Consider the following 16,184-nt stretch of genomic DNA (forward strand, 5'->3'; position numbering starts at 1 on the left):
GCAGCTCTTCGTCTTTAACAATGCTTACTGTCACTCTTCTCATTCCTGGGAACTCACGTGCTCATGGAATCAGCTATGCTTTCCTTAGAAGACTCCCAAGGCAATCCTTGACATTCCACACGTTTCAGACCCAGAACTTAGTGCGTGTGCTCATACATGTGCACATACATGTTTCTCCCTTCTCTTGCATCTGAGACTGAATGCAGAAATCATTGCTCACCTTCCCTCCCCCCCCCCAAAAAAACACCAAACACATACACACATCCTATTCCTTTGGAGCCACCATTAGAGAAACCCATTTCCCTTTGTTCCTAAATATGCAACCTTTGCCATGTCTTCATCTTTGTTCCTTCCTTCTCTTCTTATACACAAGCTGGAGGAGGAGATGTCTTACAACTTCTTTTAGATATGGGGGTGGGGGGGAAGGAACCAGAAGTCATTTTTCCCTGTTTGTATCTACTGTTGGGACACTCCTTCATGACTGGGTCATCCTGGGCCTCAACACTGGTCTCTGCTAAAGCCACCTTTCCCTTTAGTGATAACATCTGCAAGCCAGTTTACCGTATTTTTCGCTCTATAACACGCACCTGACCATAACACGCACATAGTTTTTAGAGGAGGAAAACAAGAAAAAAATATTCTAAATGAAACAGTGGATATATGATTTTTGTGGTTCATGCTGTGGTCACAGACATGTGATCTGACGGTGAGTTTGGGGTAGCCCAATGCAAAAATCCTGAGGATCCATGTGGATCCATGCTTTGTAACCACGTTTTTGCGCCATTGCGACCCCATGAAACAGTGGGTGCGTGTGTGTTTTGGTGCAGGCTGTAGCCATGGATATGCTATGTGATCTGATGGTGAATTTGGGGTGACCTAGTGCAAAAATCCTGAGGATCCATGTGGATCCGTGCTTTGTAACCACGTTTTAAGTGGGGAGGGAAGGAAAAGAACTCAAGGGACAAGGAGCTCGCGTGGGGGGTGTGGAGAAGGATGCTGCTGATAATGCAGGAGAGGCTCCTCTCCAGCTTTGCTCCTTTAGAACAAGCAGGCTCTGCGTCTCTCCCTCCTCCCCGGCAAGGAAACCATGATAGTAACCACTCTGAGACAAATCAAGAAAAATTGCGACCAACACTCTCCCCCAAGCGCAGTGAGGTCAAAACACACACACACGCAGAGAGGGAACTGGCCCTAAAGTCGCAGGGCGCTGGGGGAGTGAACGGGAAGCAAGAGAAGGAGAAGGAGCCCTCACACACACAGAGACACACAGAGTGTCAATTCTAAAGTCGGAGGGACAGCGTAGGGAGAGTGACGGGAAGCAGGAGGAGGAGAAGGAGCCCTCTCTCTCTCACACACACACACAGAGTGTCAATTCTAAAGTCGGAGGGACAGCGCAGGGAGAGTGAAGGGAAGCAGGAGGAGGAGAAGGAGCCCTCTCTCTCTCACACACACACACACAGAGTGTCAATTCTAAAGTCGGAGGGACAGCGCAGGGAGAGTGAAGGGAAGCAGGAGGAGGAGAAGGAGCCCTCTCTCTCACACACACAGACACAGAGTGTCAATTCTAAAGTCGGAGGGAGAGTGCAGGGGCGCAGGGAGAGCGAAGGGGAAGCAGGAGGAGGAGAACTATAGCTCAAGCACACACACACACAGCCCCTACAGTGGCTAATCCAAAATCGGACAGCAAAAAACTGCAGGCAGGGACAGAGAGTACGGTTTTTTTTAAAAGCAGCCAACCCCGCTCTGCTTCTCTCCCTCCTCCCGGCTAGGCTGGCTGAAAAGCTTCGCTGCTACTTAGCAGATCAGTGGGGAGGAGAGAGGAACATAGAGGACGGGTTTTTTTAAAGCAGCCAAGCCCGCTCTGCTTCTCTCCCTCCTCCCGGCTCGGCTCGCTGACAGGAGCCGCTTACACCTGCTTTGCTGTTTCAAAGCAAGCCACGGACTGCTCACAACTGCAGCAGATTCCCCCGCCATCTGTAGGCATTCGCTCCATAACACGCACAGACATTTCCCCTTACTTTCTAGGAGGAAAAATCTGCGTGTTATGGAGCGAAATTTACGGTATATATTCAGGGAAGTATATGACATAGTCCTCCATCTGAAAAGAGATTCTGTATGAAGGTGCCAAGGAGCAATTCCACATGAACATTTTGTGGTGGTCGTGGATGTCAGAGTTGGTTTTCCATGAAATACTCAGTATCTACAAACTTCTTTTCTTATAGTTACATGGACTTTTTTACTCTCCAGTCCCCAATAATCTATTTATTTTCTCTCTCTTTTTGTTAGCACATAGAAGACCTTCTCTCAACAATGCTGCTCTTATGCCTGGAGAAACTTCTCTATTACTGCGCTTCAAATTTCCATTCTTCCTTTTAGTTCCTCCATCCAATCCAGTTTCCCCCCCAGAAAGATTTTCCTGGCCTATTCTGCTACTGGCTATTGCCTTCCTACTCCTTAGGGTTGTCTTTTCTTGTCCATCAGAACTGTTTCATCACTTATACAATCCTTCCACTAAGCAAGACTGAATACGTAACAAAAAATGTTTTCAAAAAATGCTCAAGAGCACAACAGGAAAGGAGTAATTAAGATCCCTAATGTATACTGACGGTTCCATAACACCACCTTTGCAATATATAGCTTTAGCATCCTCCTAAACAACATTTGCTCAAATTTAACATTGCTTTAAGGCTGCTGTAATGTCAGGTTTTGTGACATTAGTCAGCAAGTCACAGGATAAGCATTATATTTTTTGTTTAATCCTGACCTGAGTTCAGCAGAGTTCCACCGCTGCTGAAGAAAGGGGCAGGGTGATTGATTGATTGATTGATTGATTGATTGATTGATTATCCCTCCTACTCTCCACAGCCACCAGTGCTCCCTGAAAAACTGCCCTTGGGAGTTTTGGGGACCCCCTAGAACATTGTTTGAGGTGGTACTTGGGCTGCAGATGGAATAAGAAACTTTTGCGGGATCTTAGCTCCCAGAACCAATGGAAGAAACCCTTCCATCCATACAGGATCAAGTCTGGATCTGACTCACTATCTTGGCCAGTTAGAACAACCCCCACCCCCCAAAGACATATCTTTCTCATCTTCAAGAACATGTAGCTAATAGTCCCTGTTCAATTTACAGAAGTTTTTCAACACAATCCTCCTCTTACCTCTTCTGTTTCTGGCAATAACTTGATGAGTTCACGTAGTATCTCAGAACCATAGAGATCACTTCTTCCTGAGTGGAGATCTTCAATTATGGATTCAACTGATCTTGGTGGGGAAATATAAGAAAGAAATACAGTTTGATCTAGGAAGTTTGCATTTCCATAAGATAGAACATTAGATTTCTTGCATGTTCAAGAACACAAACAAGCTGTTTTTGCTTTATATGCTATGACAGCTTCATTGCTATACAACTTTCAGTGGCTATGCATGGTATTCATATGTGTCCTTATTGCAGGTTCCACTGAAATGAATACAACTGTCTAAAACAATAATGCATTAATGCCAATACAACCCACAATTCTTACTCTTTGCCTTTTTCACACATAAAATAAATGACTTTAGAAAAATAAAACATTAATCTTCAAACTGTAATGGGTTTCAATCCTTGAAGAGAAACACTGAGCTCAACTGAAAATGAAGTATCTAACTATAGACTGCTCAACTTTACAAATGCAGTGTTCAGAATGGAATGTAAGATTAGCACATGTATAGGGAAAATACAGTACAAGTAAAGTTGACTCATCTGTACCCCATTTTTTAGTTAAATTGGGCTTGTGGCTATATTACTTATGGTGAGGTATTTCTCATTTTCTACCATATTTTTATCACCATGTCTGACAGTTTCAATAGTCATGTAACATCTTACTTTTTAAACTGCTTAAGGAAGATCCCAATATTCATACTTCTTTTGGCATCCAAAATATTAATCTGAAAAAAAGAGAGCAATGCATTAAAAGGCTTGTTCAAACAGAATGTTTTAATAATGCTGGATTACTTTGCTTACATTTCCTGGCATGGAAAAGCAGAAGAAAGTTCTATCCTATAGCAAATGCAAGGATAATTCTTCTGTGATATGCAGATAATCCCAAATACTGTGTAAACATTCATACACCATGAAAGAAGTTGCCATTAGAGCCAACTATCTGTAAACCAGAAATTACTTCTCTTTTTTTCCTATACAAACTTTACAATGCATGTATCCAGCACAATACTGTTAACAGTTCATACTGTTACACATCAAACATCATCACTTCTACGAACTGAAGCTGACTTTAAGTACTGCTGCCTTAAAACATAAATAATACACTTTAAGCTTTTTTAAAACAGCATTGCATCTTTATGATGCTATTTGTTTAATTATGCAACAACTGCAGCAAGAATACTCATCGCAAAGTATTGGAAGACACAAGATTTGCCCACCCTGGAAGAATGGCAGATGCAAGTGATCGACTATATGGAACTGGCAGAAATGACTGGCAGAATCCGAGACCTGGGAGAAGAGTCGGTGGAAGAGGACTGGAAGAAGTTCAAAGAATATCTCCAAAAACATTGTAAAATGTTTGAATGTTAAAACGATGTTGGATATAAAGAGAATAGGGCATCAGTGACATGGTAAAAATAAATATGTAAAAAGGTTTTGAAGAAAAAAGGGGTAAGACCAGATTACTATTATGTCGAGACTAAACAAATGATATAAAGGATTAAGTTATAAAGAACATGTGATAAATGGTTTTAAAAGGAAAGGAAACCAAAGGCATAATAGGTTGAAATGTACAATATTGAATAAGATTGGAAAGAGGGTAGGGAATTGCTGAATTTGATTGTGTAAAGGGGAACACAGAAAAGGGAGATGTGAGGAAGTCAGGAAAGAGGGTTATAAAGACAGCAAGCAAGAAATATTTTTTTCTTTGTTTTTTGTTTTTTTTCCCTTCTGATTATCTCTTCTTTCTTTTTTCACTTTTGAACTGTGTTGTTTTTGATTGTCTTTCTCTTTTGCTTTTTCTGATTGTGATATTTGTTTTATTATGTAAAACCTTAATAAATATTGTTTTAAAAAAAGATGCTATTTGTTTAATATCCATCTGACAAAAAAAAAAATAGATTGGATCCACGGTTTTCACATTCATGCTAACTAAAATTCATTTTACCTCAGCACTAATACGATAATACTATAATTACTATATCAGCCCCTGCAAACGATCAAGAATTGTGGGAGTTGTAGCCGAGTCAGGGGTTAGCCAACATTGCTGTGCATAGTTGCACATGCACAAATGAATGATAAGAAACAAAGGTGAAAATGTTGTCCGGAGCTTGTCCTACACCTGGGGGCCGGCGGGGGGGGGGGAGATAAAATACAAATGAAACCTGAAGACTATCCTAACCCTCTAAAGTTTTCTTGACTCCTTTTGATATACCTGCCTACCCATTTGAATCTGTGGCTAGTCTTGAAATGCTAAAAGCCCAAATAAGTATGTGGCTTCCATTTTGCACACTCCAGGCACAGTACTTCACCACATTCCACCCTGGAATCTAAAAAAGCCAGAAACAATTACCTGGAATGATGCCACCTTATGTTATTAGGTAAAAATGTTACATTGGTAACTAGGTTTTCATTGCTGCTATTAACCCCCATGCAGTTCATTAGCAGCAGAAAACTGCTTTATGACAACTGTCACCTGTAGGCCGGCAAAGGCAGATACCCAAAAGCATGTCTTTGTACAAGAATGGCTCCATCATACACAGTGACTAGTCTATCAGCCCTCAGTTAGATTCCTCTTAAGATAGCATAACATACCACACTTGGTAATCTAAAACTAAAAATATACCGTATTGTTCAATTCCCTGAAGCAGGGGTGAAAATGTGAATTGTGGTTTTTGTGTGGTAGTACTCAAATCCCCACGACGGGGTGAGCTCCTGCCAACCTAGCAGTTCAAAAGCATGAAGTGCAAATAGATAAATAGGTACCGCTCCGGCGGGAAGGTAAACGGCATTTCCGTGCGCTGCTCTGGTTTGCCAGAAGTGGCTTAGTCATGCTGGCCACATGACCCGGAAGCTGTACGCCGGCTCCCTTGGCCAATAAAGCAAGAAGAGCGCTGCAACCCCAGAGTCGTCCGCGACTGGACCTAATGGTCAGGGGTCACTTTACTCACAAAATACAGTTGTTTGACTCATGCAAAGTCAGAGTTATCAGTTAGTCATTCCAATGCTATAATGTTGACTGATAACAGAAGTGAGATCAGAATTCTCCTCCAAACGACTCTATGGTCTGGAAAGTAGTTACAGGCTAAGTTGCATTGTTTCTGACTCTTAGTAAGCAGTGAAAATAGCCAAGATCCATTGATCCCTGGGCATGTACCTCCAGATGGTGGAGATGTCAGGCACTATCCTGGCACCCAGGCATCTTCACTTAGTTGCAAGTGGACAATAGCCAAGTACAAAATGTGCAGGGCACCTCGCTAATTTTGAACACCGTAACTATTGATAACAAGACCCTAAGTTTCCTGATAAATTACTGTTGGTGTTTATCTGAGAATGTACAAACATTACAATAGTCCCCACTTGTTACAATATGCTGTTTATAACTAAAACATGAATACTAAGTTTTATTTTTTTAATTAGATGTTTCTAGTGCAAGTCCAGTCTTATATAAAGAACAACCCCTTCTGAATATTTGCCAAAGCAAGGAGTACATGATTAAGTGAAAACGTACGCATATAGTACGGCCTGAACTGTCATTACAGAAGCTGTATCTACTATCTAATCTGTTCTCAAATGTTTTCCTGAATGTACTTTCATTGACCCCTAGAACAGCAATTTCATTGGCTAACTGTTAAACCCATATTTAGATGCAAGGGAATCCTTTATAATTTTTATAAGATGTGTTAAAAGATACCAGATCACTATGTTAAAGGGAGGGGCAAACATAAGCCCCCAGGGGGGTCATATCATACTATCAATTTTGAAGTTACCACGTGAAATAGATAAAAGTACACCAACTCCTTGGGTGGGTACTAACTTGAGGCGTATTCTCTCTTTTGCAAACATCTACCTATCAGACCCTCTTAGTGAGCTGTGCAGTCAGATACTGAAGAGGATGCAACAGGCAAGGTGAAAAGAGCTATCTCTGTTCAACAAGCATTACTTTTTCCACACTCTACCAACAAATTTCTCCCTTTTGCTTACTGATTCATGCAACATGCTTTCTTGAACACTTGCCCTCAGATGTTTCAAACAAGTACTGTATTTAGCAGGAAGCCTCAGGAACTAATAAGCACCCACCCTTTGGAAGTGCTCAAAAATTCAGGAAGACAAGCAAGGACAAAAGTTAAAACCTGTTAAAGTGTTGCTCAGCACATGGCAATTATCATCTGTGCTTTTACATGTAAATGCCACATTTTTATCACTCCTAAATCCTGTTTGGCATTCCTGACAACCATCACCTCATTCTGGGGCTTGGCTCTGCTCTTACTTAAAATGTATGTCAGCATATTTCCACATTTCTACAGTCCTGAGACTTGAGCATCTCTGCAACCTCATGCCTCCTGACCTGAAGTCATATATAAAGTTTAGTCATACAGATGACCAAGATTAAGCACTTGATATAAACTAAAATTACACTCAGTGCAATGTTGATAGCTCATTTCTATTAAAGTTGTTAAACAGATTGTAACTTGATTCAACCTGAAAGTGAATACACTAGTTCTTTCCCGGCCTTTGAAGCCAAACTTGCAAGACACATGCATTGGACTGAAAGCTGAAGCTACAATTTTCATCATGTTTCTCAGTCTTGAAACAGAGCTCAAAGGCTCTTTCTTCACCATCATCTTTTATCTGAGGTGTTCCATTTCCATTCTTTTTGGATAACCAGCTGCTCATAAATTTATTAAGCGTCATATCTCCTAATATTCTTCAAGAGTCATTAAGTGAATCCCACTTTTATCCCATATTTTATGAATGGAAGGAGAGACAGGGTAGTCAAACAACCAAGTTATCTGAATGTAGAAAAAAGTGGCTTTTGAAGGAAAGATCTATGGACAGAAGACCAGATTCTGCTTTTTCAAGCCCAAACATCTTTAATCTACATAGATTTTTCAATTCGGCATAAAAGTTATGTATTCTTCTAGATAGGAAAAATCTGGAATTATAATTTACCCCAACACACATTAATCTTTTAAAATATCTTAAATTTGTCATCTACACAAGTGAAACATTTTGCAACGAAATTCCAATATGTCTTCTCTTCCAATCATCTCCCCTTCCCCAACCCTTTTGACCAATATCCTTCTTCCTCACTAGCAATGTAAATATCCACATTCAGCAGTAATATCCACATTCAGCACTCCACTCCACTCCATTCATTAGGACAGAGTGTGTGTATATGTACATATACACAGAGTGTATATGTATGAATACACCTATATACTACTTATATTTGAAGAGCACTCAGTTTTCCTCATCTGCATGGGAATAATTTACTATTATACTCTTGTTGAGTAAAAACTTCCCACTTCTTTCACCTGGCACAAGATTATAGTCCAATAATTGTCATTTGGCAATTCACTTTTAAACTACTTTTTCCACAACTTTGAAAAAGTAGATTTCACAGCACTTCGACCCTTGCATGCCTATTTTGGATTCATCTTTATGAACAAGTCGGAAATCAAACAAAAACCCTCTAGAGCAGGGGTAGTCAACCTTTTTATACCTACCGCCCACTAATGCATCTTTCTTGATGGTAAAATTCCCTTACCGCCCACCAGCGCTCGATGGAAGAAGGATTCGGCTTGTGCCGTAGAACCCCCTACCGCCCACCTAGAATCCTGAAATGCCCACTAGTGGGTGGTAGGGACCAGGTTGATAACCCCTGCTTTAGAGCCATAGATAAAAATCACAAGACAGATAAAGAAATAATATTGGGGCATCAACAAAGACTTGTATATTCCTTTCTCACCGGGGTCACCATTCTTTTGGGCCCCATGATCACATCTGGAATTTTGGAAAGGTGCCATAGCACCTCAGTCCCTCTGGTTCATTCTTTCCCCTCTCCCTCCCTTGTCACTTGTCCAAAACAGAAATACACAATATGTGGTTGTGTGTGCACACATTCTTCAATTTCCACGAGATATGGATAAAAATCAGATGCCGCGGAATTAAATTGGATTGTCTTGAATTTGTGTGATTTCCCCAAAACACCAGCAAAATAAAGTTAATGCTTGTAGACTGCAGAGTAAAAAAAATAAAATCAAATCAGATCCAGTGCTTGCCACAAAGACATCAATCCAAGGCACAGATCCACATGGATCTTCATGATTTTCACATAGGCTGACAAGAAAACCATCACCAAATCACAGAACTCATATACTGGGTGGCCTACTGTTTAATAGGTGGAATCTCTCGTAAAAATTATGAGGGATCATAGGGAGATATGCCTCAGATCCATGTTTTTTCACCACGGCAACACTGGAATGCAGGCATAGGGCCGGAGTTTGCCTATGCCTGCTGTAAAGCATTCAGTCATTTGTGGTTCAGCTGTTCAACTGCTCTCTAGGGGCCTGTTCTCAGGATCGTAATAGTGGGAATCAAAAGCTTCCAATCAATTTCTGCTGCTTTCCAGTCACACTGAACCAGGCATACACATGCCTGCGCCACATGCTGAAGACAGCATGGAATGACTTTTAGTTTACCATCATAATTGTATACCGGTGTCTGGAAGTTGGTATGCCTATGATGCATCCTAATTAAATATGTGATTCCCCCTCCAAATCACATGTTTAATGAGGGTTTTAAACTTTATTTGAACATGTAGTGGGGGGGGGGGTAGAAGCAGGCCCAATTGCCCAGCTGCCCCTCCTGCTGTGACAGCCCCAGATCACTCCAGGTGGCCTCAACCCAGGCCATTCAAGAGACTGCCTCAGCCTGCTCTGTGGCAAATCCTGGATCAATCCAGTTTGGCCTGATTTGTGATTAGTCCAGAGCCCTAGTATTAACGGTAGACCTGTCTTTACCCCAGCCTCTGTCTGCACTCATACAAATCCATAGTTTGGTTAAATATTACAGATACACAGTGATGGGCAAGCTAAACTGTGCCATGGGTCAACTTTGCATCCTTTGCCATAGAACAACCTGGTCTTCACTGCCGATTTTTACTTGGCAGGGGTTTAATCTAACCCAACAGTTTCACACAAAATATTTAAATTCCTTCAGATCATCACATTTTGCTTACGTGCAGTTATGTTTTCTGGTCTAAACCACTGAGTCTTGGGCTTGCTGATTGGAATGTCAGCAGTTCACATCCGCATGACTAGGTGAGCTCCTGTTGCTCTGTCCCAGCTTCTGTCAAGTTAGCAGTTCGAAAGCACACCATTGCAAGCATATAAATAGGTACTGCTGTGGCAGGAAGGTAAATGCCATTTACCTTCTGGCTTCCATCATGGTGTTCCGTTGCACCAGAAGTGGTTTAGTCATGCTGGCCACATGACCCAAAAAGCTGTCTGTGGACAAACGCTGGCTCGCTTGGCCTGAAAGCGAGATGAGCGCCACACCCTATAGTCGCCTTTGACTGGACTTAACCATCCAGGGGTCATTTACGTTTACCTTTTATGTATATATTGCTTTTCCATGGCAATGAAATAACTTTTTTGGAGACCTCAAACTATTTTCTGTGTGACAACACCATTAAACATTTATAGAACCACTCTGGAATACAGTGGTGCCCCGCAAGACGAATGCCTCGCAAGACGAAAAACTCGCTAGACGAAAGGGTTTTCCGTTTTTCGAGGTGCTTCGCAAGACGAATTTCCCTATGGGCTTGCTTTGCAAGACGAAAACGTCTTGCGGGTTTGCTTCCTTTTTCTTAAAGCCGTTAATACCCGGGGAATCCGCGCTCCGCAAGACGAAAAAAATCGCAAGACGAAGCAACTCGCGGAACGAATTAATTTCGTCTTGCGAGGCACCACTGTAAAGTGGTTTGAGGTCAGCTATTAAAAATCAACAAAAAAACTACAGGTAGCAACCTCTCTGCAGGAGGTGGACAAGAACGAAGTAACTTTTCAAATGTACACACAGCTATGATTAACACACTTAAGTATATACACCCACTTCGCTACCCTCCCTTTCAATCTTACCAAATATGTGTATGTGTTTAGTCATAGTATACAAACTCCTTTACCAACTTGTAACAATCTGTAGTCAGACAGAAAGATGCTTCCAAGTAGATTTTTCTAAATGTGCTCCTAGAATTATCAGGTGGTTCTTGTTTAGATCTATATGCATGAACTTGTCTTTTCTGCGAATTTCTACCAGAGACTGCATCATTATTTTCTTCTAATTGTGCTTGCACACTATCTTAGACATTTTCCCCAAACCACATGATGACGTCCCCACACAGACACCCAACCTAGCAAAACCTAACATTAGCAGCTTTCCAAAAGTCTGTCTAGATTGCATTTTCAACACAACAGTAAAGCTAAGAGGCAAAAGCTTCAAAAGGCACAGCCCAAACTTATTAGCGTATTATAAAAAAAGAACGATCACTTTATAGAACATACATTCATGAATGATAAATAAGCAGTGGAACTGTTTATGATATACATTATTTTTTTCAGGAACACATAATTTGATAAAATATTTACACAAGAATATTTCCACAAAAATGCAGTGTTGTTTTATGGATTTAGTCTTCCTTGTACATTTGTAATAATCTCCCATGTTATTTTAGAGGCATTTGCCACGAGATAAAAGTTAAATGGGTTTTAATTTTTCAAGAAGAGCTAACATGTTCCTATCATGTGATGCTTTTCAGTAAACATGCTTAGGATTGCAAGTCCACAGAGCTCAAAGGAGCTGACTCACTAATGTGTGTGCTTAGGATTGCAACCCTAACACCCTAACACAGTTTAGGATGCATGGCAGCAAATGTGCTGCCTACTAGCTCTTCTGGCTACAATCCAAACAACTAACTTTATGAGGGTAATGGCACCATGCACCATTTTTATACAGAATTTCCTGAAAAGAAAGCCACTTCTGACACAAATATTTCTTTGCTGAAGTAAGCCCTTCATGCATGCAGTACCCAACTTCCAAGTTTTAGACTGCTTTTACTTCTTTCTACTGTACATAGTTAGTGGCCCAACTTCCTTATCCCTTTAATATTCACCAGCTCATTAGTACAGATCTAATAATAATAATAATAATAATAATAATAATAATAATAATAAATTATTTATACCCCGCCTTTCCTGGTTCAGAAAACCGGGCTCAGGGCGGCTAACAACAAATTCAAAACACTTAATTGATGCAACAAAAAACAGCATAAAATACAATATAAAACATGAATAACAATAAATTCAGAATTCGAAAATCAATTTAGGGGGAAAAACCATCCAATTAACATTAGATGATCACCAGGGCTAGATGGCTAAATTAGTCCTATTTGGGCCAGCGAGGAGACCAGGGGAGAATTAGCTGTGAGATCCCAGAGTGGGTAATCTTCATAAAAAGGGGAGGAGGAGGGAAGGAAGGAAGGGGAATAAAAGATCAGGCTAAGTTCAAATTGAAAGCCAGGTGGAATAGCTTTGTCTTACAGGCCCTACAGAAGGAAGTTAAATCCTGCAGGGCCCTGGTCTCATGGGACAGAGCATTCCACCAGGTTGGAGCCATCACTGAGAAGGCCCTGACCCCGGTGGAGGATAATCTGACTTCCTTAGTGTGCATTCACTAAGCAAGACCTCAATTTTCCTGAATGAAGAAATGAATGATGTGCAAACAGATCTAACAAGCAGCCAAGACAAAGACCTTAAGCACACCAGAAACATGTGTGCCCATACTGACTCAGGAAGGTTCCTTGCTTCAGGAACTAGGGTCACCTCCACTGCTTCAAAGTCAGAAGAAAAGAAGTGAGTTGCAGACTACAGAGCCATGTATTAAGAAAAATACCACCACTCTCATGTATTCTGTGTCAAACAATGCAAATGCTACACACAAAATAATGCAATAAAACAACCTGCTTTAGTTTATCTATTTTACACTGCCTCAAATTTTAAAAATTAAATGACTCAAGATGGGTAAAGCACCCCTTCCCAATCTTCCCAAACTATAGACTGGTGCTGGAATCTTACTTCATCACTAGTGACAAGATTATATCCTCCACTGTACCTGAGACAGCAGGATGGGGTGGTTTTTTTGGCAGGAGAGAGGGCAGGACAGACCAAGTAGCAAAAAAAAAAAAAAAAAAAAAAAGAGTCTCCACCCACCAACAGACAGGAATGGCTAGGGGGGAGACTTTGGAGAAACAGCCAGGGGAGCTTCCTGCAATACCACCACTTGAACATGTGCCGCCTGAGGTTTCACTTCACTATGCCCAATGGTAGGGCCACTCTTGATTTACTGGGTGCTATCATAGATCCATTACAAGCCTCTACCTCCTACCTTCAGCTCTGGCAGCTGGGATGAAGAGGTGGAGGCATGAGGGCTCCTAAACACTAGTCAGGCATAGAGGCAGAACCAGCTTCTGCCTCTCCCTTCCAGCTCTGAGCACCTGTTTGCACAGAGGCACAGCAAAACAGTTCACCTCTCCCTTCCGATGTTGGAAGCTTGGAGCTTGAATGGTGGAGGCGCCAAGGAACAAAGAGCCTCAGTGCACTCCAGCTCTGAACTTTTGGGACTTTGAGGAGCAGGAACTGCATTTCAGGCAAGCCTCTACCCAGTAAAGAGTGTGTGTTCTGGTAACAAATATTGGGTTGGTTAGTAAAGCATAGAGTCCCCTCAAGCTCTAACAAATAAAAAATGAGTGGGAATTCTGGACAGCACAAGTTTTGAGACACTGTCCAAGTTTTTCATGAGAGCTAGGGGCTTGCCCTTTTCATGAGAGCAGATGTATCTGAACCGCACAGTAATATACGAAGTCCCAACGATCAGTAATATACGAAGTCCCAACGATCCTTAAGTACTTCAGGCAATGTCAAATTACAAATACATTAGCCCCATCTCATTGCATGACACATCTTGATCTACAGACACCTTCAACCACCAATTTTGAGCAACACAAAAGTTTAGACTCTAGCTACAGATGAAGAGTATTATGCAGATTTAATAAACATTTTTCCTGATAGGAATAAGGCTACAGCACAAGAACAGTGGGCAAGGCAAGAAGTTCCATAGCAACTTCCAACACATAAGATTTTCTTTAAAGAAGAGGAAGTACGCTCACACTTACCTCTTGTTTAGTATCTTTAAAGGACCTCCTTAAAGTTTTGGTTTTGGAACCTCGGGGTGGCGTCTCTTCTTGCTGGCCAAAGAACTCCTCCATTGTCTTTGTGTCAATCTGATAATTCTGTTTAGCACCAATAGTCCAGATATTGTTTTTGCCACGGACTTGTTCTTCAGGTATAGTTTTCCAGAAGAAGCTACGTAGTCTCTTTTTCTTGCTCTGGTGGCCATGCCCATTTACCAGCTGTGGCAGTGGAGGTCTGCTCAGTGCTAGAGGTGGAGGGGGTGGAGGAGGTGGCACCACTTCTAGTGAAGAAAATCCAGCTTCTGCGGGTGGACATGGTAGAGGTGGTGGCGGTGGCGGTGCTGGAGGCAGTTGTTCTTCTGGTTCTGTCGTATCTCCAATCATTAATCCAGCTTCAACTGAAATAGCTCCATTTTCTTTGTCATTGACCAAAGAGACACAATTCATAACGTGCATTTTACAGCCTCTCTCTCTATGAGAGAGAGAGACTTACTTCCTCAGATGTGCATGGAGCACCAAACACACAGCGGCAACTTATTATCTGCACACCAGAACTGTTAATTTACCATCAGCGATGGGGAATGCAGGAAATCAGTCATTTCTCAGAAACCTGCAACAAAATAATAGCAGAGAGAAACAAAATTAGACTGGATATGCTGAGTAGCACGGTTTAAGCATCAATTTGTAGGCTGTGTGCAAATAGGATGACCAATCCAGACACACCAATTAGTAGCCCCACCCTATGGCTCTTGGGCTCGAGGAGACACCCCAGTGCCATGTTTGTAAACAACAGAGGCAAGGACCATTGCTTTAAACCTTCATGCCCAAGGCTTGTTAACCTAGTCTTTGAGTGTACAGACTATGAGCCAAAGGAGGAGGTCATGCACATCAGGGATGCCCATGATTTTACTGAAGTAGTTCCATTCCTAATGGGTCAATGTGCTGTTGAAACACCAAAGGACCTTGCCTCTTTGGCAGTAAAAGTGAGCAATGAAATCAAGACCAAACCAATGGAGGCAGCACCTTAAGGAAGGAGACAGCCATGACAATCCACAGGGATACTCAAAGAAGTTTATTATGCAACCAGTGTTAGGACATTGTAGTCCCAAAGCAGTCGGAGGGCCGAGATTGGGGGTTCCTGGTCTACACTGACTGGCAACTGCTCTCCTGAGTTTCAGGCAGGGATGCTCTTCCAGCCCTACCTGGAGATGTCAGAGATTGCACCAGGGACTTCCTGCATTCAAGGCAGATGCTCTACCACTGAGCTAATATGGGATGTTAATTACATATACAGCTTTGCAAAAGGACAAGTATTATTCATTCCATTACTTGAGTAAATATAAAATTTATTTTAGCCTTGGCCTCAGCCCAGTATACCTGAAGGAGCATCTCCACCCCCATCACTCAGCCCAGACACTGAGGTCCAGCACCAAGGGATTTCTGGTGGTTCCCTCACTGCGAGAAGCTAATTTACAGGGAACCAGGCAGAGGGCCTTCTCGGTAGTGGCGCCTGACCTGTGGAATGCCCTCCCATCAGATGTCAAGGAAATAAACAACTATCTGACTTTTAGAAGACATCCGAAGGCAATCCTGTTTAGGGAAGTTTTTAATGTTTGAAGTTTTATTCTGTTTTTAATGTTCTGCTGAAAGCCACCCAGAATGGCTGGGGAAACCCAGCCATATGGGCGGGGTAGAAATAATTTCTTCTTCCTCTTCTTTTTACTGTATTGCTATAGCCTGTACTTCAAAAGTTAAGACAAATCTCCATTCACCTAATGAGTGAAAATTTGATACTGTCTAACACTTTTATTTCATATTTCCACTTGAAATGTAGCTTCCTTGTTTTAAATGCAACACAAAGGTAATCCGAACGCTTAATAGCTACTTTTATGATAACTAGATCTACACTAGCTTAATGAAAAAAATATTGAGATAGTCTTCTCAAATTCATCAT

At 41.6% G+C, this 16,184-nt stretch overlaps 1 protein-coding gene across 1 annotated transcript in view; it reads right to left on the minus strand.

The window, feature by feature from the left end:
• FHDC1 (FH2 domain containing 1) overlaps positions 1-16,184 on the minus strand; it is a 50,822-nt gene that overhangs the window by 23,451 nt on the left and 11,187 nt on the right. Inside the window, exons 2-4 of the mRNA XM_081875249.1 lie at positions 14,213-14,840; positions 3,865-3,926; positions 3,161-3,263 (exon numbers count right to left, since the gene is read on the minus strand). Coding sequence (XP_081731375.1) covers positions 3,161-3,263; positions 3,865-3,926; positions 14,213-14,686 — 639 coding nt within the window. The 5' untranslated portion in view covers positions 14,687-14,840. The remainder of the gene's footprint in view (positions 1-3,160; positions 3,264-3,864; positions 3,927-14,212; positions 14,841-16,184) is intronic.

Source organism: Podarcis erhardii (assembly GCF_964252035.2).
Source record: "Podarcis erhardii genome assembly, chromosome: 9".
NCBI classification, from domain to species: domain Eukaryota; kingdom Metazoa; phylum Chordata; class Lepidosauria; order Squamata; family Lacertidae; genus Podarcis; species Podarcis erhardii.